This window comes from Helianthus annuus, chromosome 3 (assembly GCF_002127325.2).
Source record: "Helianthus annuus cultivar XRQ/B chromosome 3, HanXRQr2.0-SUNRISE, whole genome shotgun sequence".
Taxonomy (NCBI): domain Eukaryota; kingdom Viridiplantae; phylum Streptophyta; class Magnoliopsida; order Asterales; family Asteraceae; genus Helianthus; species Helianthus annuus.
The window spans coordinates 157347122-157368620 of NC_035435.2; the positions used below are offsets into that span (position 1 = coordinate 157347122).

Below are 21499 nucleotides of genomic sequence, written 5' to 3' on the forward strand. Positions count from 1 at the left end.
CGGAGGGAGAAAACGAATCATCACGTTCAAAAAGAACGAATTGCGCGACACCACGTGTCAAGCGCCGTTTTCGCTGACGGTTATCACGCGCGCGTGGCCGCCCACGCGCCTGACATAAGAGACGTTTACACTCTTTGCTACAGTGCATTTAATGCCTCGGGCAGTGCAAACGTCCTTTCATTTCAGCACATGCCAGGAAGATCTCACCAACTTCCACCAACTCACACGTGAGATCAGCCACGTATGCAACAAAAAGCGACTACATTATCCAATTATAAGCGGCATGCGGTTTCTCTGGTATACCGCACCATAACCCATACCGCATGTCGTTTTTTAACATACCCCTAAAAATAGGTAAAAATATATATCTCTACACTATAAGGGGGTATAATACCTATCCGCACTACCCACGAGCACACGTGGAATATGCGGACATGACACACACGAGCCCGTTCAGGTGTGTCAGATGCTCAGAACCAGCATTGTTCTTTGGACTGAACCGCATCTCAGACACAGGTAAACCGCATCGCCTTCATTCTCTTCAAGCTTCAAATCCCTCCTGTCCGGTTCACAACCGCAGAGGGTACATGAACACCTTCTTTAACATAAAGAAGGAAGGGAATGTACGCGCGCGCACATCAGCAACCCTGTCTCCTGAACCTTCAAGAGCTACATCCGAGCAACACCCCCGCTTCGAGTGAATATGGGAATGCAAAACCGCAGACACTCACGAGTAGCTACGGACATAACCATAGCTTCCGCAGACTGGTTGCTACAGAAGAGCCACGCTAACTCCACATCACCGAGCGAAGCTACTTCAAGGCAAACTCGGTATTGGAGCGTGAAGGTAGGTGGCTCCAGAAAGAACGCAGATAAGCGCTCTAAACAAGCCCTTGTCGAACATCAAGCGTCCGAACAGCGGTAACAAGTCTGCTTATGACTTTGTTTGCCCGCCTATGGGCCGCATAGAATAAACAATGGTGGGCATACCCTTGCCTATGACCATGTTTATTTACCCATAGTACAAATCTACATTGTTCGACCAAACATGGCCAACAATGACGCAACGAGGTAACCGCAAAGGACGTGCGGTTACTAGAGAGCTATGACGACGAACACGAAAACCCAACAAAAAAGGGATCGTCATCTCATGACTAGATGCTGAACATAGAGCTTGAGCAAAGCACTTACAAGCATCAACTACTTTTGATCCCGATCTCAGAGATTGATCCAAAGTTTCTTTTCTTCTTCATGCACCACTTCAACAATTGGTGTGAAGACAAGACCACCTCTCAGAGGTTGAAAGCCTGTGCATACCTTCAAACCACCATCTCAGAGGTTGGTTCGAAGTTTGTGCAGCATTACTAACAAAGTCTCCAAGAGACCTTCGACACAACAACAGGTGGCAACCCACCTGGTAACATAAAACGGCTGAGAATTTCGCACCAGACGAAATTCCTTCACCGATACGGAAGAGGCGTCAGATGACCCTTCCAGACCTCCAGCTTGATTTACATACAGAAAAGACCATCCACATGGTCTAGGATCTTCTCCAGACTCCAAACTACCTTCCAAACACCATAGTCCAGTACTCCTCCCACATACAACTTGTATGTGGCAGCAACACTAGACTGGGGGGACTTGAAGGGGTATGGTCCCAGATCTCGCGTCAGCATCGACCGCGAGTGACCATTACCCTTATCAAAACCCCCACCAGCTAACAACCTACTTGTGCCCATGCGAGAACGCGTCGGCACAAGGGTTGAATCCAATCTATCTAGTAACGAAGGAGGACTTACATGGAACATGAGAACGGTAGAGTGATGCGACATAGCATCACATCTGGTGTATGAAAACGGAAGTATTCACAGCGATGCGGCCTCGCACCGCGTCCAGTGAACACTTCTATCAATACAAGAAAGCCTTACCTTAGGCATAGAAGAAGATGAACATAACGGTGCGGCTGGCACCGCACCATATGGGCATTTTCGTCACGACAAGGGATGCAGGCAAATAGTCTCCGCGGACGACGATGCGGCCAGCACCGCATCTCGCGTATTTCTTGATCACAAGTAGGAGACGCGGTAACCTCAGACGTTACCGCATGCAGCGATGCGGCTTGCACCGCATCCTATGCACTCAACAAGTGGGACTGACACCACAGTGCAAGTGGCACCAATGGCAGTTACCTGTCAGAGCTACGTAAGCAATGGACTGACGTGGCGTAACCTCCACAACCGACAAGCCTGACACACCTGCAAAGGTGCAGCACGTCGTCAGTCCATCCATCATCCTCCTCCTTCACTCCTCGGCTATAAATACCAACCCCAAACCAGGTTTGAGGTATCTCTTCACAACTCTCTCACTACTACTACTATCTTACTTTGCTTCTCAAGCAAACTACTGATTCTCACGCCGGAGAGTGGTAACAAGGAGCACCCCCCACCCCATCCTCCTTGTTACGAGTCACGGCTTGTTTCCTTGTGCAGGAGATCAACCACCGGTGATCCAGCCAGCGATCCTCGAGAGGAAGGGATTAACCCTTCTTGACGAGACCAGTGTGTTAACCCTGCCCGGTTAACCATTGTTTCATCAATCCATCTGGGACGAAAAAGTTGGTTAACCCCTTATGACCACACTTTGAACAGCCATCCTCTTCTCCCAATCTTGCAGTTTCCCAACTCACGAAACAAGCTCAGAAAACCACCCTGCAAGACTTGCGGCAGAGACCCACTCAAACTCGCATAAGATCGTATGCTCGCGAGCTCTCGACCCTGTTCACCCTTAAGTTTGAAATGGGTTCAAGTGAGGTGGCATCTATAACAACCCTCGAAAAACGCTCCTAAAATACCTCGTATACGCTAAACTAGACCAGTATAACCTTAGTTTTTACAAATATCAAATAAAATAAACATTTTAAGTAGCTCGCGGGCCGCGACAGGGTTACCCATGTGTCTCGCGGGGCGCGACGAGCTTTACTTGCTGGACACACATATGTGCCACGTGTCCCGACGTCTGGCCAAGCTACCTGCCACTGGACCACCCTAGCCGTAGCTAGGGGTCTTTCGGGGGGCGTGACAAGAAGGAGGGAGGGGAGTCGCGGGGCGCGAGGAAGCCCGAATTCAGCTATAAAAGGAGCAGACTTCTGCCTTTCATTCTCGTTCAACTTTCTTTCTCTCTCAGCCTCTGTTATAGCCAAAGTAGCTCGATATTATACCCCCTAAAACATGAAGCTATACCTCGTTGTAAGTATTTTAACCTCGATCACTAATTCGTTACCCTACCCGATTGATCTAGGGCCCCGTAACGCATGTCGAGGCTCTATCTGACTAAGTTCGTTGGGGTTCTGTCTCGTGTTGTATGGCTAATGTGATTTGGGTTATCTTACTAACACATGTGCATTGTATGTTTTTTTAGAAAATAATCAGGAAAATCGATAGGAAGCTGTAGAAATACATAAGTCTACAAAGTGAGTTCATTCTCTTTTTCTCACAGTTTGTGAATCAGTATTTAAAATGTTTTACAAAACCCTAAATATTTATCAGTTATAATTATAGTGATTAAGTCTTTGTATTCTATCATTGCTGCCGGTATTACGGGGTTTTGTATACACTACTTGATAAGCTTCACCATTGGACAATGGCTTAGCCAATGTGTGATATGACCATAGATACAGATCCGATCGAGTGACAAGTACTGAATGAGTAATTGGGTAGATATAAACATTGTAATCGCCCTTAATACTGTAATGTTATAACAACTAATATTTTTTTTTTATAAATTGGAATGTACTCGCCAGTATTTCTTGCTGATAAAATATTTTAAAACGCGTTTCAGGTAACTTAATGCGAAACTATAAGAAGCCAGCTACGGAGCAATGGAGACTTAAAAAAAGTGGCTATAAAGTTTCCTAAATAAAAGTTTATGTTTTCAACAATTAGAGTTTATCCCTATAAAGACATTATGAATGAAACATGAGTTTTATCCCATTTGTTTATCATAAAAGTTTTGTGTTTTGAAACTCTGAAATTTATTTCCTAATTACGATCTTGATGAAAATTTTGCGCTGCGTATTTAATAAACACCGATACCATCTGACTGGTTCACGGCTCCCGCTCCCAGGGTGGGGTCGGGGGTTGTGACAGCATCTTCTTGTTGGTTGGGTTTATGAGTTCAAATGGGTTGCTAGAAAGGTACCCCTCCACCCTTTGATACAAATCGAATGGTTAATCAGATGGTCCAAAGAAAATAGAAAAGCTAGAAAAACACTTGGGGATAATTTAGACTCATTTAATAATTTTTCATTCATACTTCATATTAAAAGATGGATAAACTATTTTATACTCCTACACAAAAAGCAAACACTAACTACCAACTACAACCACTTAGAGCTAGGGCTGTAAACGAACCGAACGAACACGAACAAGGCTATGTTTGTGTTCGTTCGTTAAGGAAATTAACATGTTCGCGTACTGTTCATGAACGCATACCGGACATAAGTTTATGTTCATGTTCGTTCGTTAAGGAAATTCAATTGTTCACGAACAGTTCGTGAACACTGGTCTCGAACACAAACGAACGCAAGCGAACACAAACGAACGCAAACAAATAAAAAAGAACGCAAACAAACATTTAACTTGAAAATAAAAAAAATAAAAATATTTTTATTCTTAAATATTGGATATAAGTAGTTAAATACAACCACCAAATCATAAATCAAAACACAAGTCTAATAAACCACCAAACGATGAATCAACTTTAACTAACTTAGACATAATTATCCCCAAAAATGTCTTAGCATGTCCAAATTTTAGCTAACTTAGAAAAAATAACAAGGTGTCAAGTTTTCTATATGTTTAGATAAAAGGTTTATTATTTATTATTTTTTAATATACTCAAACGAACACGGACGAACGTAATCGAACATATTACGAACGTTCACGAACACAGTCGAACGAACGAGACCTATGTTCGTGTTCGTTCGCTAAGCTAACCGAACGAAATTTTTTGTTCATGTTCGTTCGTTAAGCTAATCGAACGAACATAAACGAACTTCCCGCCGAACGGTTCACGAACTGTTCGCTGAACGTTCGGTTCGTTTACAGCCCTACTTAGAGCATTCACATCCAAGGAATTAAATTATGTATGTGTTGTTTTTAAAATATAAAGAGTATAAAAAGTGGTTGTGAGTGGAGGAGAGAGAAAATGTTATTGTTCATCTGTATATTTGGGGGGACACTGTTCACCCCCTATAATTTTTTAATATATTTTGAAACTGGTTGTGAATGGAGGAGAGAGAAAAGGTAATGATAAAAGTATAAAAAAATATTATTTAATTGAAAATGAGAGAGAAAATGTAGTGTTTTTTAGTGTAATTTAGGGTGAGAATATGATGGATTGGATGTGAATGCTCTTACCCTATTACTACTTAGGGCCGTTCAAATCGCTCGCCGCTCGTCGCTCGCTCGACGCTCGTTCGGAAATTGCTCGGAAAATGCTCGTTCGATTTGACGCTCGGTTGTAAACAAGCCGCTCTGCTCGGTTCGGTTTGTAAATGAGCCAAGCATGAGCAAAGATCCGCTCGGCTCGGTTCGGCTCGAATTATTATTTTAATTAATATATATATATACATATACATATACATATACACATGTATCTATAAACATGTATATACACACACTTGTACATATATATATACTTAAATATAAATTAAATTTATAGTTTTATATGTACCAATCTATTAGATTTTGGTAAACTATATACAAATTTACAACTATATCTATACGTACTAGCCTAACCACGCTAATGAAAAATTAAAATCAAAACTAAAAGTTAAACCCTAAACCAATAAACGACAATCTGTTCATCGCCTCAATGTTTCATGTCGTTACCCTAAGTCGATCGTCTCATGTTCTTAACGTAATTGTTCGTGCAATATGATCATCGCCTCGTCAGCTACAACATTGTTATTCATAAGAAAAATATTATGCCATGAAATGTGCATGTTTTTAAAGACATAAAAACTTGAGACCCAACATTGTCACTATCTCTCTCAGCAAATTTAAATTGGGTGACACGGTTGTCCAAATCGCTCGAACTTTGCTCGACGCTCGCTCGGATTTTTTACTGCTCGAAAAATGCTCGCTTGATTTGATGCTCGGTTTTAAATGAGCCGCTCCGCTTGGTTCGGTTTGTAAAAGAGCCAAGCACGAGCAAAGGTCCGCTCGGTTCGGCTCGGCTCGTGAACAGCCCTATATACTTTGACTCAAAACAAAAACTCACATATTCAAACAATTAAGTAGCTAACAAGTAAATGAACTATGACCCACGTTGCTTTTAATGTGTAATTGTTGTTCGCGAGAAAGTTGCTCAGGGAAAACTTCAGGTCAAGTTTATCTCCACACATGATCAAATAGCCGACGTTTTCACCAAGCCTCTACCGTCTCAAAGGTTTCTAATGCTGAGGTCCAAGTTGCAGGTCGTTCCCACCCTCAACTTGCGGGGGATGATAGACTATATTGTAAGATTAAATATATTACGTATTGATATTTAATCTATAGCCATCATAATCATTTACATTATAGAGATCAAAATATATTATAACCTATTAAATAATTAGTTGGTAATTGTTGATGGACCATATTACCCTTATTAACTAATTAGGTTTCCTCCTGGGTGCTTATATAAGGAGAATTATGTGGAGGTTAAGGGGTTACTTAGTTACACAATTACACACACCCCATTAGCCATAACATCATTACGTTCGACCTCCTCTCCTAGCCGATATCCCTTTTCGGTTTTCTAAGTCCCCATCATTAGTCAGCACCCTAAGGAGGAACCGGATCACGATGACAAGCATGTCGAACTCCATTACTGGATTCTCCAACGCACTGTCTGCTATAACAGGTATGTTTCAATGTTTTCCTTCATGTATAAACAGAACTGATCCAACATGTGGTATCAGAGCATATGTTGATTAGTCGGTTCTGTTTTCGTATCCATCAATTCTGGGATAGAAACTTGGAAAACGGAATTTTGAAAGCCATATATAATTAACAGCAGTTTTCGAGTCGGATATAATCAAACGAAATCCCTGTTTTCGGAAAAGGATTTATTATGTATTCACTCGAAATCAAATGGGTTTATGTTTTACAACCGAAACCTGTTTAGAAGTCTTAAAAGTTTCAGGTTTTGGGTTCCAGAATTTTATTTTTTTTGTTTAGGGTTCATCGCATGTTCTTAGAAAATTCGAAAATTCTGTTATGATTAGGAATATGATTCGGATTATGAAGTGTTTTTCCTGTTTTGATCAGTTTTGTCCTCAATAGATTTTCGAAATATGTTGATAAAATTAGATCACCTTAAAACAGGAAATAATATCTCATAATCCCTTAGATTTCGAATTTTCAGTTATGTTATCACAATAAACAGCTGTAACAGGAAGTTTCGAGATCATCAGATTACGACTAGAGACCATCAGTCTCGACTCGAGACCATAAGGTCTCGACTCGAAATCATAAGGGCTCAAAAGGTCTACAACTCGAGACCATAACGTGATAACTCGAGACAAAGGTCTCGACTCGAGACCATAACGTGATAACTCAAGACAAAGGTTGTGACTCGATACCATAACGTCATAACTCGAGACCATAAGGTTGCGACTCGAGACCGTGGTTACGACTCGAGACCTCATCATGACTCGAGATCTCATAAGATATAGTAGTCGAGACCATGGTTCCGACTCGTAACAACAACGTTGCGACTCGAGACCTCATCATGACTCGAGATCTCATAACTCAGTCGAGACCTGACTCGAAACCTCATTATTCTAGGTTGTTTAAATGTGAACTAAGATTTAGCTCGGGGCTCCGCCCCGAACCCCGTGCGGGGGCACGCTGTCCCCCTGCACCCCCCAGCGAACTCACCGCGCTAACGGGTGGTTTGCTATTAAATAATTGGTTTTGTAATTATTTAGTTAATTAATCAGAATCAGATAATGTTTTGCAAAACCAAAATAGCTTAACTTGAATGAGCTTCTGATGTATCATTTCTGGCCAAAGCTGACTTGATACATCTATTTATCATTCAAGTATTACGAAAGCTATGTTAAGTGTGCATCATAAGCATGAATGTTTTAATATCTGGCCAAAGCTGATTTAATTCTTTCATAGATGGCATACTTAACAAGTGCATAACTAAAGTGATTGTTTCAATTTCTGGCCAAAGCTGATTTGTTACAACCACTTTGCACATATGCTTAAATGATTACACTTCTGGCCAAAGCTGTTTTGTTTTTGTTTAAGTAGAATTTTAACTAAGTCTATTATTTTGATGTTAGTAATAGACAATATCACAGCTTCATAACGTAAAATGGTCATTATTTATGCCCGCCTTAGTTTAACGTGCCCTTAGATCACATTAGGACTTCTTCCTTAGTATCATAACTTGCTCATCTTATTTCCACTATCAGCGCCCAATTAGGGGATTCCATCTTTGACTGGTGATAACTTTGCTGCATGGAAGGATGCTCTCATGCTTACGCTTGGGCTGCTGGATTTTGATTATGCTTTAAGGGAGAATAAGCCAGCGGACCTTACCACTCAGAGTACTGCTGCTGAGCAGATACTTCATGAAAAGTGGACTAGGTGTAACCGCATGTGTCTCATGTTTATGAAGCAGTCCATAAGCAATGCTATCAGGGGAGCTATTCCTGATTCTGAAGATGCTAAAACCTACTTGGCTTCTGTGGAGGCGCAGTTCAAGGGGACGTCTAAAGCACACGCTAGTACCCTTATTCTCAAGCTGGTGACAACTAAGTATGATGGGAGGAGCGGCATTCGCGAGCACATCATGATGATGAATGACATGGCCAATAAGCTGAAGGGGCTGGAAATGGAAATCAGTGATGGTTTCCTTGTTCATTTCATCATTACTTCGCTTCCTTCGTCCTTTGAAGCATTCAAGATCAATTACAACACTCAGAAGGACAAATGGACAATGAGTGAACTGGTCACTATGTGCGTGCAGGAGGAAGAGCGTATGAGGATGGATCGCCATACTGATGTTGCAAACTTCACTACTTCCAATCCTAAGAAAAGGAAGAACAATTATCAGAGGAAGGATGCTTCAAAAGTCCAAATGCCTAATCCTAATCATAATACAAGTACACCTTCCAGCTCTAAGAACTCCTTAGGCAGTATCCGCTGCAAGTTCTGTAAAAAGACAGGACACATGTAGAAGGAATGCCCTGACTTTAAGGAGTGGCTGGCTAAGAAAGGTAACGATTATTTTATGATACTTGAGTCCTATAATTTAAGTGTTCCTGCTAATTCTTGGTGGTTTGATTCTGGTTCTATGGTTCATGTTACCAATTCTACTCAGGGATTCCTTTCAATCCGGAAGCTGGAAAGAAACCAAAGAACGCTTAAGGTTGGGGATGATCGAGAATTAGAAGTGAAGGCCATTGGAACATTACAATTAGTTATGAAAACGGGTTTATGTATTAAACTTTATGATACCTTATATGTTCCTAAGGTAACTCGGAACCTTGTATCAGGACCAAAGTTAGACATGGACGGTTTTATTGTTTCCCATGGTTATCGCAAACTCTCTATCCTCTATGATTCTGTTCTTTATGGTACTGGTGTTCTGGATGGTGGTCTCTATAGATTAGAACTAGAAGATAACTTTTCCAAATCTTTGTTGTCATATAACATTAATGAATCACTCACAAAGATGGAAGAGAAACGAGACTTAGAGACTTCATCCATGTTGTGGCATCAACGTTTAGGCCACATTTCAAAAGAACGATTAAATCGTCTCGTAAAGGATGAAGTCTTACCTCCTCTCGATTTCTCTGATTTTGGAACATGTGTCAAATGTCTTAAAGGTAAAATGACATTAGCGAATAAGAAAGGTGCCACTCGGAGTTCTAATTTATTAGAACTCATTCACACTGACATTAGTGGTCCCTACCAAATCGCTGGCATAACAGGACATACTTCATTTATCACTTTCATTGACGATTATTCTCGTTACATGTACTTGTATCTTATTAAGGAGAAATCTGAATCTCTTACAACTTTTAAAGATTATAAGGCTGAAGTTGAAAAGCAATTAGATCGTCAGATTAAAGTTGTGAGATCAGATAGAGGCGGTGAATATTATGGAAGACATACTGATATGGGTCAAGCTCCTGGTCCATTTTATGAGTTTTGTAAGGGCCAGGGGATTGTGAACCAATACACCATGCCTGGTACACCTCAGCAGAACGGTGTCGCTGAAAGAAGAAACCGTACCCTTATGAACATGGTGCGCAGTATGTTAGCCAACACTAATTTACCATTATTCCTCTGGACTGAAGCATTAAAAGCAGCTGTTCATATACTCAATAGAGTTCCTTCTAAGTCTGTCCCTAAAACTCCTTATGAACTTTGGACAGGAAGGAAACCGAGTCTTAAATATATGAAAGTATGGGGCTGCATTGCTGAAGCAAAACTTTACAATCCTTTCCTAAGGAAACTTGACCCTAAAACTGTTACCTGTTTCTTTATCGGGTATCCTGAGAACTCTAAGGGTTATCGTTTCTATTGTCCTTCCCATGTCACCCGTATTGTTGAAACCAAGCGTGCCGCGTTCCTGGAGGATTTCAAGGTCAGTGGGAGCAGTACCAACCCTTACGAAGAATTGCAAGAAGTACAAGACGCGGGGGGGAGAGACTCGTCGCTTACCATTACTCCGATTACTCCTCTTGTACCCAATGCAACTACTGTTCCTGAAGCTACTGCACCAACTCCAAATTCACCTCTACAATCAGAACCCATTATACCTCATGACGAAGGCACATCAAACGCTCATAACCAAGAAAACGCTGTACCCGATAATCCACTCAGGAGGTCATCTAGGCAAAGAAGGCCTACTAATTGGGATGATTATGTTACCTACCTGACTGAAATGGATCCCAGAAAGCTCAATGATCCTATCTCTTACAATGAAGCCATTAGCAGTGATCAGTCTTCTGAATGGAATAAAGCGATGATTGATGAGCTTGAATCCATGAAGAAAAAATGACGTTTGGGATTTGGTAGAATTACCCAACGGAGTCAAACCCGTAGGATGCAAATGGGTGTTCAAAACAAAACTGGATCCAAATGGGAACGTTGAACGCTACAAAGCGAGATTGGTTGCAAAGGGCTACACTCAGAAAGAGGGAATTGATTATCAAGAGACGTTTTCACCTGTCTCTCGTAAAGATTCATTAAGGATCGTCATGGCCCTAGTAGCTCATTTCGATTTAGAGCTGCATCAGATGGACGTTAAAACCGCTTTCCTTAACGGAGATTTGGACGAAGATGTTTACATGAAACAACCTGAAGACTTTAAACCTGAAGGTCAGGAGCATCTAGTCTGTAAGTTGAAGAAATCCATTTACGGGTTAAAACAAGCATCACGTTAGTGGTACCTCAAGTTTGATGAAGTCATGAAGAGGCAAGGTTTTATGAAGAATCAAGTGGATCAATGCACCTACCTCAAGATGAGTGGGAGTAACTTTACTATACTTGTCCTTTATGTAGATGATATTCTATTGGCAAGTAATAGTTTAGACATGTTGCATGAGTCGAAACGGTTACTTTCGCATAACTTCGACATGAAGGATCTCGGAGATGCTTCTTACGTCACTGGCATCGAAATCCACCGAGATAGACACAAGGGGATCTTAGGATTGTCCCAGAAGGCTTACATAGATCGTGTCCTTACACGGTATAACATGCAACAGTGCAAACCCTCCGTCGCTCCAGTAGTTAAGGGAGATGTTTTCGGTTCATTCTAGTGTCCGACAACAGAGGTTGAGAAGGAGCAAATGAGCCAGATACCTTACGCGTCAGTAGTCGGGAGCTTGATGTATGCTCAAGTATGTACTCGTCCAGATATCGCTTATATTGCTGGAATGCTTCGCCGTTATCAGACTAATCCTGGCCTAGATCACTGGAAAGCAGCTAAGAAGGTACTTCGATATCTGCAAGGGACGAAAGACTATAAACTGACTTATAGAAGAAGCGATCATTTAGAAGTGGTGGGCTATTCTGATTCTGACTTTGCCAAATGCAAAGATGACAAGAAATCCACTTCGGGCTATATCTTTATGTTAGCAGGCGGCCCTATCTCTTGGAAGAGTCATAAACAACAGTTGACCACAACTTCCACAATAATGGCAGAGTACATTGTTGTTTATAACGCAACTTGTCATGGAATGTTGCTTAGAAACCTGGTCAATGGACTCAAAATTGTTAATTCCATTTCTAGACCATTGAAGCTTTACTGTGATAATTCAGCTGCCGTTAGTTTCTTGAACAGTAACAGTTCGACTGGAGCTGGTTTATATCTCGATACAAAATATCTATTTGTACGTGAACAAGTTGAGGAAAATAATCTTTGTATCGAGTATATTAGTACTAAGGATATGCTTGCGGATCCGATGACTAAAGGTCTCCCTCCTAAGGTTTATGAAGAACATGTTCGGAATATGGGATTTAGTAAAGACCTTATTTGAGCATATTGTACTAGCTTATGTTTATGATTAATGAAATTCCCTCAGTTTGATTTTGTATGTCTCTTAGAATATGTTCAACCGGTATAATGGCATATAGACAAATAAAGTTACAAGTCAAACAAAGGGCTTACGCGTATTTTGATCATGACGATTAGGTTTTAAATTAAGGCTATAGTATGATTAATGGGGGTCCTGAGTCGCATAATGATTCAACGGCTGTATTTTTCTGCTATAGTACTTGTTTAAGGCTAAAATGAGTGTTAACTCCTGATCAGGCTTATCTAATACTCATAGTAAATGATTACTCGGCTAAGTGGGAGAATGTAAGATTAAATATATTACGTATTGATATTTAATCTATAGCCATCATAATCATTTACATTATAGAGATCAAAATATATTATAACCTATTAAATAATTAGTTGGTAATTGTTGATGGACCATATTACCCTTATTAACTAATTAGGTTTCCTCCAGGGTGCTTATATAAGGAGAATTATGTGGAGGTTAAGGGGTTACTCAGTTACACAATTACACACACCCCATTAGCCATAACATCATTACGTTCGACCTCCTCTCCTAGCCGATATCCCTTTTCGGTTTTCTAAGTCCCCATCATTAGTCAGCACCCTAAGGAGGAACCAGATCATGATGACAAGCATGTCGAACTCCATTACTGGATTCTCCAACGCACTGTCTGCTATAACAGGTATGTTTCAATGTTTTCCTTCATGTATAAACAGAACTGATCCAACACATATAATTAAGTTAAAGATTAGTTTTATATATCATTATATTTAGTGGTGCTAAAGTGTATCTTTATGTTCTATATATATAACATTCTTGTAATCATTATTCAAATCAATAATACAATCCTTACGTTCTATTAGAAGATGAGTTTGTGTCATATTCAACTATGTTCATTACTTGTTTGTAAGCTTATTTTGTTCTTTTGAACCTGTTATTCTATAGTTTTATCTTGTCACTGTTTACATATTGTGTATGATCATCACAAATATAAACTCACAAAGCACATGGCCACATAGTACACAACAACATCATATTATTCCGAACAACCCATTTATTTATTTTGGGTAATGGATCTTGACCATCACCTCATCAACATTTAAATGCATCACTGGCTTGATGGTTCTTGATCCCTTAGAGTTGCGTCAGCACATGCTTGCGATATTCGGCTAGAGCCCACATTGGATATATATTCTTGTAGAGTGGATAGTGTAGCATGCAGTTCTTCATGAATACTCCAGTTATTTCCTGCATTAAGTATTTTGTTATCATAAAAGTTATATAAACTGTTATTTAAATTTGATTAACAACTTCTTTTATTATATAATTACCTGTTGCGGGAAATCACCAGTTTCCAACTGAGAGTTAATCAACAACTTGGCGGCTTTGTGTAGGGGTGTTGCATCTCTCTCCATCTGTCGAGCATGAATAAGTCCCATCATTGCCCATGCAGTGTGCACCAGATTCGACCCACCTTCCAAGGGTATATATTTCTGTTTGTTGAGTAACCATAGAGAAATTTGGTTAAACATTTTGTGATTTATTTATTATTTGCTTCGTTAAACAATATTTATGTTGCGGTGTTACCTTTTCTGGGCAGGATTTGTAGCTTTCTCCCCACCCACCGTCCTCCATCTGTGTTTCCAACAGGAATTTGACGCCTTTATGAACCGCGAGACAGTTCTCATATGTCTTTCCTGCTGCTGCTAGTCCTCCAAGGGCAAACCAGGTTCCGTATGTAAAACAAATACCCCAGTTTCCATACCTAATTACCACAGCTTCTCATGTTAACAAAATAAGAAAAACTGGTTCCAACTAGAGGTGGCAGTTTTGACTCATATACTCGTGAATGGGTCGATTTGGAGTACGTCTGATCTCCAACAGGTCAAACAAGTAGTTAGAATTAGTTTTGAAGGAAGTGGGTCAAACGGGTCAGAATTTTTTTAATGCATGCAACCTCATAACTTTCAAAAGGAGTAAAATGTTATTTTCATCCCTGAGATTTGACTAGTTATGTGACTTTTGTCCAAAGGTTTGTTTACGCATCTGGATCCAAAAGGTTTGAAATCTTGTCATTTTCATCCGGCTCGTTAACTCCATCATTTTTCTCTGTTAAGCCGGGGGTATTACCATCTCTTTTGTTAACTTAAAGGGCAATTCGGTCTTTTTTCACTTTATGTAAAAAGACCGAATACCCCCTGAAAAAGACCGATGTCCTTTTAAGTTAACAAAAAAAGACGGAAATACCCCTGATTTAACAGAGAAAAATGGATGCAGTTAAATAGCTGGATGAAAATGACAAGATTTCAAACCTTTTGGATTCAGATGTGGAAAAACAAACTTTTGGACCAAAGTCGCAAATCTGGCCAAACATCAGGGACGAAAATGGCATTTTACTCTTTAAAAAATTAGATTGTTCCTGAAATGATATAACTTTTATAATCATATTTGACATTTGAATTTTAGTGAACAAAATTGTGGACAAAGTGTTTTGAGGGCAACCCGGCCCACCCGGTTCCGTTTTTAACCCGTTGGCCGAACCACCCATTTATGCCGCCTCTGGTTACAGTTGTATTTCTATGTAAAAGGCAGGAACAAACCATGAGCCATCTTGCATCTGTACTTTCTCTAGGTATCCACTTGCACCAATAAGAAAGTTTTCAATCTCTTTTCTCCTATGCATGGGGTATAACTTCTTAAACAAAACTAAGGCCTGCATTGCTGATGCTGTGCACTCAACATACCTAGTCAACTTTTTTTTTGTGAGAAGTTTGATGTATATATTATATGTCATATATATTAATGGTAAGTTATATTGAAGTCTTACTCGTGCTCAATGACGATGTCAGCAAAGAATTCTGTAGGATTGAGAATCTATAACGAAAAAAAAAAATTGGAATGCATATCAAATTTGTGCATCTTAAATAACAATATTTTCTCTTTTTGACTTAGATATATACCTCCAGCCAGTCTGATGCTCCTGCTGGTTCCCACGCGGCTAATCCACCATTTTTGCTCTACATTATCATCGCAGTCGAACAGAACTTGTTAAGATCACATTTGATGATTTAGAATGTTTTGTTAAGAATTTTTATATTATGAATTTGATACATTTTAAGTTTCATTGTACATTGACTAACCTGTAAGGAAAGCATTACGTTGACAGCATCATACAGTTGCTCAGGATTCATTTTTTCACCGACGATTTCTGGTGGCATAGTTGACAATAGGAGGCAACACTGGGGATAGAGTATAGAAAGACAGTAAGTAGATCATAAACAGTGGTCTTTTTGAATTTTGTGATGACTATTTTTTCATAGAAATCGTATAAATATACCTTTAATCCTTCAGCAGTACAGTCTGAAACTTGCCATCCATGATCTTGATCCGAAAAGGTCCATGATCCTTTAGAAATATGTCTGTACATGCTTTTAAAGTCTCCAGAAGGATTGTCCTTAACCTGCACAGGAGTATTTAATAAATTTCTATATATTAATTCATAACATGGAGAGGAATAGCAACTCTTTTGTCCTTTTTTTTGCATGGTGAACTTTAGGGTTTTCATTTTTGTAACAAAACTTTGGTTTTTTATAATTTGCCACAAAACGTAAATGAGTTAAGTTTTTTTTATTACTTTTTATTTTACGTTTTTCCGGATTTGGTCGTCATTTGGTTGCTACTTAGCACGGAGTTTGGTGGTCACATTTGGTCCTTTGGATTTATTTACCCTCTCGACTTTCTAATATGTGTCGGTATAAATTCGACTCCATCTATGTTTTACGTCACTTGGTGTTAGAAATTCGTGTTTTTATAATACGTGTTTTTTCTGGTTTTTGTCGTCGTTTGGTTGCTATTTAGCATGGTTTTACGCCCCCAACCCGCAACACTGGTAGCATGCTTTTACACCCCCAGCACCGCAATGCGGGGGCTTAAGACTACTTCTGGATTAATCCATTAAAAATGTCTTTAGTTGGGCCTGCCGCTGTCTCAATCGATAAACTTTGAAGATTAGCCTTCTGAACGATTCTATCTTTTATTTAAAAATAAAGTTGCAAATAATACATCAGATTGTAAGAGACCTGTGAAGCTTTAATGAATTCATGTCCTTTCTTCAAAGTAGGGCCAATTTCATCGGTAAAACCACTAGCCAACAGAGCTTGAATTCCAAAGCCAGCATCCCACTCTTGACTCCCAAAACTCTGTAGAATGATTAACAATTCAAAACATAGGATTAGGATCAAATATAAAGGATCCTAATTGTAAGAAGTGTAAGAAGGATTTATAGAGTGACAAGTGTCCAATAACCTAAAAAAACCCACTACACAAAAAAACCCCACTACAAAAAAAAAAAAAAAAAAAAAAAAAAAAAAAATCCTTAAACATCCTCTACCACCCCCCACATCGTGAGGGGTGGGGGTTTAGGTTTTTGGGTGGGGTGGGTGTTTAGTTTTTTTTAGATTTTTTTTTTAGGTTTTTGGGGGTTGGGGGGGGGGGGGTTAGGTTTTTGGGTGGTGGTGGGGTGGGGTGGGGTGGGGGTGGGTGTTTAGGTTTTTGGTGGTGATGTAGTGGGTTTAGTTTTAGCTTATTGGACACTTGTCACTCTATAAATCCTTCTTACACTTCTTACAATTAGAAGCCTTTGTAGAATAACTTGACCCACAAAACATATATTGAAATACGTTTGGATTAATATAAAAATCATCTTTTGAGAGTGTTTTTGTAGGACAAGTGACCTGCATTTTCATCCCATCTTCAGCAACCCAAAGATAATCCGGGACTCGAGCAAGGTGCTTTTTGTAACAAACACCATCCGGATCCTCGACCCAGCATGCAAGCATGCACAGTGACTGAACATCAAATGTCAACCCATGAATAAGTTTTGAACATAGTTTATTCATATTTTTATTAAATCATGTACCTTTTCTACACAACCAATTGTGATATATCTGCTGTTTTCATCTTCATAATGGATATGCCTCATTGTTGTTTGGAGTGCTCTCTCACGCAGTTTGTTAAATGGCCAGCGATTCAACAAAGGCTCAGTCAAAATATAGAGACTGTCCCACATTAAATCTTGTAGTAACGGATGAGGATAATATAGATCTTCCTGAAATTATAAGTTGGGTCGGCAAATTATTACATGTTGACTTAGTTACATGGATGGCCTTGTAGTAAGGTCATATTACATACAGTCCTTGGAGTGAACGAACGTTAAAAAGTTCACCTTTGCGCACAAATGTCTTATGCTTCTCCATTTGATTTCTTCATAGGGTTGTGCATAAAGTTCTTCTCTAAGTTGCAGAATCAATGGAGTAATAGGACCCACAAATCTTTTACCGTATAGGTACGACATTGGCATGTATACCATCCGACAGTAGCACCACATTTTTGCTGCATTTAAGAAAAATATATTAATAGAAAATGATTGATAACATTATAATCATTGTTATCTATATTGTTTCAATACATTTGGTACTAGAGAACTAACCTGGATGCATAGGTAGGAAAGAAGGAAGGATCCAGAACTCAGGGGGCATTGGGTTGCTTCCAGCCCACTCACATAAACCAAGTATCTAAAACCAGCTATATTTGGTTTATAAATAGTCAAGGTAATAAATAAGATTATGAAAATGTCTTACAGAAAGCCATGTTTTGCCCCATGATGGAATGTATGTAACACTGCCATGATCAAGAATCCATTTGCGGGCTTTGGTGCATGCACCATTCAGACCACCATCAGGCCCTTCTCCTAAAAGACGCATACAAATGTAACTAAGGGCGGTGCAGAACATTGTGCTGTGACCCTCTATGTGAAATCCCCACCCACCGTCTTCGTTCTGTTCATTCCACGTGACCGTTTGTTAATGCCTTCACAAATGTCGGTTATTAATGCATAATGTTAATTATGATAGTACGTACCTGATGAGTGTATAAAGACCGTAGAATTTCTTTTTGATATTCTGGTGGGAAAACACTGTTAAGGTGCCCTGTGATATACACACACATTACCTGCAATTTATTGATTTGTCAAATATAATAATTTTGTTGACCTGAATGAGTTAGTTAGGATTATGTGTTATCTATAACAGATCAGGTGTAAAAAAAAAAAAAAAAAAAAAAAAAACTAACTAAAATATAAATATAAATTTTGAGCAAATTATGTTTTGATCTTACCAAGGGCTGCATAAAATACTGAGGGCCAGCAATTTCAGCTGGCCAATGGCCATCGTCGGCCTGCAAGGCTGCAAAGAAATTAACCGCTCTCTTCAATGTGGTTGTAGCTTTTTCATACGATATTTCTTCACCGTCCTCTATTTTCACTTGGGGTATCGTTTGTTCAAATTGCTTCTCTCGTAAAAACTGCATAATACCAATATACAACATATTATATTACTAATACATTCATAACCGAAATATAATTATTAACTTGTATGAAGCAGGGACCGTGATCACCTGCATCCGCCAAAGAAGATCACTATTAGGCTTAACTTCATGTCTATGTTTCCAGAAATGCTCACGGGCTTGTTCCACCTCAGCATGTTCTTCTGGACTTCCATAATTCGGATCAAACTCCCATATTTGTCTCCCGACAAAGTTGTTTGTGCTATACAGGTATGGGTTATTGCCCCCTTGTGCTATTTTTAATCTCCACATCTTTGTGCAAGTGAATACACACAACAAAACACTTGTTTCATTTATACTATCTGTTTTTGTGGTTGATAAACCATAGACTGTAGGCCTCACAATTTTATGTCACTATAATAATGTGATTAAAAAAATGTTTTTTTTTTTTTTTTTTAATTCTTTGGTATGTGCATAGTCAGTTATGAAAATATATACAGCAAGGTGCCATAACTTCATATGTAATTGCATAATTTACATCTGTCTGAAATGAATTTATACAGAACGATGTTGTAAATTTCCGCAAATCATTATGATTTCATTGCTAATCTTGGTTTCATTTCCTAGAATTTTGGACAATGCAACTGAATGTGTATATGGCCTTTGTATTTAGGAGTACAGGTGACCATTATTAAGGTTGTAAACGGATGTAAATCAGCTTTGACGCTTTGTATTCGTTCATTTAAGTGTATTGTACATGAACAAACACTTAAACGAACAAGTCTTCTCAATCGTTTGTGTTTGTTCTTTACAAAAGTATGTGTTTGTTTACTAGCTTTTTTTTAAAGCACTGGGAACAGCAGGCACAAAAAAAAACTTCAGGAACAAACAAAACAAAAACACAAGACATTAAGTGGAGTTAAAACAGAACAATGGCTTCGAAAGCCAGTGGCGGAGGTTATTGGTGGCCCGAGGGTGCCCCGGCCTGCATTGTTTTTTCGCTTGTAGTGTTAATTTTACAGATTGTTTTTTGTAGTGTAAAATATGGATTTTTAAGAGTGTGCCCCCCCCCCCCCCCCAAACCCCATTTATCGTTCAAGGTCCGCCACTAACCCCACCCTGATTTTTCAAATAAGTTTTACATTAACAAACCGGAGCGTACCGGTATTTTCGATACCAGTACCGGTTGACACCAAGTTTATCCCGACCCGTAATACAAATTTAAAAATTATTATAACATAAAATGCACTAATGATACCGAACCGGGGCGTACCAGTATCTTCGATACCAGCAGGGGCGAAGTATAGTGGGTGTCCGGGGGTGCACCCGCCACCCTAATGTTTCAGTTAGAAGTGTATAAGTTTCGATTTTTCGTCCGAAAATTTTAAAATTATATAGGATCCACCCCCCCCCCCCCCCCGGATTATTTTTCCTAAATTGTATATCCTAAATATTTATAAACTTTGTATATAAATGATGGGTAGTTTGGTAAGTATACACTTTGTTTTATTTGGAACTATTATTATTTGACCCGACTAGAATCGAATAGCCAACCCGACCCGAAACATAACGATAGGAAAAAATTAATTTTTGGGTCCCATCACTTTACGCCCACTCGAAACTTTTGGTCAAGCTCCGCCACTGGATACCAATACCGTTTTACACCAGACTTATCCAACTTAATATAAAAAGTACTATTCATAATATTGTATTATTAATATATAGGATAATATATAGGATAATTGTGGTCGTAAAAAATAGAGGATCCATGGATATTTTCGTTTGAAAATTAGTAAATACGAACCGTTGTTACTAAATAGCAACTCGCCATCGCTATCCTCTTCTTAATCCCTCCATATATTTTAACTTTAAATTTTAAATAAATTATCCGTTGGTGGTGGTTCATCATGTAACACATGAAGCTCGTCACGTTTTTTCTATGTTATTCGTTTAATGTGTTTATTTTAATTATATTCCTTAAACATAAACAGCGTGTAATGTGTTTATATCGGTTTTATTGCAATATTAGTTAAAAATATTAAACTGGGTACTGACTGTTGTTCTCACCCACAACCGATCGATCGTAGCCATTCTATTTCCTACGGCTATCATTTATCCAACAAATAGCAATTTTGCCATTTATTATATGATTTCCTGTCTGTTGTTCCTATCGAAGGTTTAGGGCAATGTATGTCGGCTGTGGAATACCGGGCTATCCTCAAGTACCGTTTAATGATACCCCTGTTCCCGGCTGATGAACCGTGTCCTGTATGTCGGAAGTGTTGCTTGGATTCTTTTGGGGAGCATGCAGTACATTGCAAAGAATTACCGGGCTTTAAGTATCGACATGATTTAGTTCGAGATGTGCTGTATGATGTCCTTAAGCAAGCAGGGATCTCGGCAAAAAAGGAAGCTCCGGTGAACTTCTTGACTGATCCATTAGAAGGGAGATCTACGCTACGGCCCGCGGACATTCTTGTTTTTGGATGGGAAGGAGGGAAACACGCGTGTATCGATTTGACAGGTGTGTCCCCCCTCGTTGGGTTAAGGGACCACCGGTTTGTGGCGGGACATGCGATT

The 21499-nt window shown here is 39.4% G+C and overlaps 1 protein-coding gene across 2 annotated transcripts; it reads right to left on the bottom strand.

Annotated features, from left to right (window-relative positions):
* Nucleotides 1-13553: 13553 nt before the first annotated feature.
* On the bottom strand, nucleotides 13554-19243 carry LOC110930222 (beta-amyrin synthase). 2 transcript variants are annotated; one of them, XR_004888706.1, is made up of 17 exons: nucleotides 19031-19243; nucleotides 18752-18937; nucleotides 18497-18586; nucleotides 18217-18414; nucleotides 18066-18150; nucleotides 17802-17968; nucleotides 17496-17684; nucleotides 17311-17424; nucleotides 16657-16776; nucleotides 15915-16037; nucleotides 15718-15816; nucleotides 15538-15621; nucleotides 15405-15451; nucleotides 15178-15321; nucleotides 14165-14342; nucleotides 13909-14070; nucleotides 13554-13825 (listed from the first exon to the last, which is right to left on the bottom strand). XR_004888706.1 is itself a non-coding variant. In XM_022173472.2 (17 exons), exons 1-17 carry the CDS (start codon nucleotides 19229-19231, stop codon nucleotides 13712-13714), a joined length of 2274 nt encoding a protein of 757 aa, XP_022029164.1. In that variant the 5' UTR covers nucleotides 19232-19243; the 3' UTR covers nucleotides 13554-13711. The 2 variants fall into 2 exon arrangements, 1 of the variants encoding a protein (XP_022029164.1); XM_022173472.2 differs by having other exon boundaries at nucleotides 15538-15594.
* Between the last annotated feature and the right edge of the window lie 2256 nt (nucleotides 19244-21499).

What these genes read in the sequence shown, in the direction of transcription:
- LOC110930222 (XM_022173472.2), bottom strand. Translation starts at nt 19,231, where the DNA reads ATGTGGAGATTAAAAATAGCACAAGGGGGCAATAACCCATACCTGTAT. An exon ending in AGTATTTTATGCAGCCCTTG is followed by an intron (nt 18,587 to 18,751) that starts GTAAGATCAAAA and finishes AATAAATTGCAG; the next exon opens with GTAATGTGTGTGTATATCAC. An exon ending in GGGGCAAAACATGGCTTTCT is followed by an intron (nt 18,151 to 18,216) that starts GTAAGACATTTT and finishes AGCTGGTTTTAG; the next exon opens with ATACTTGGTTTATGTGAGTG.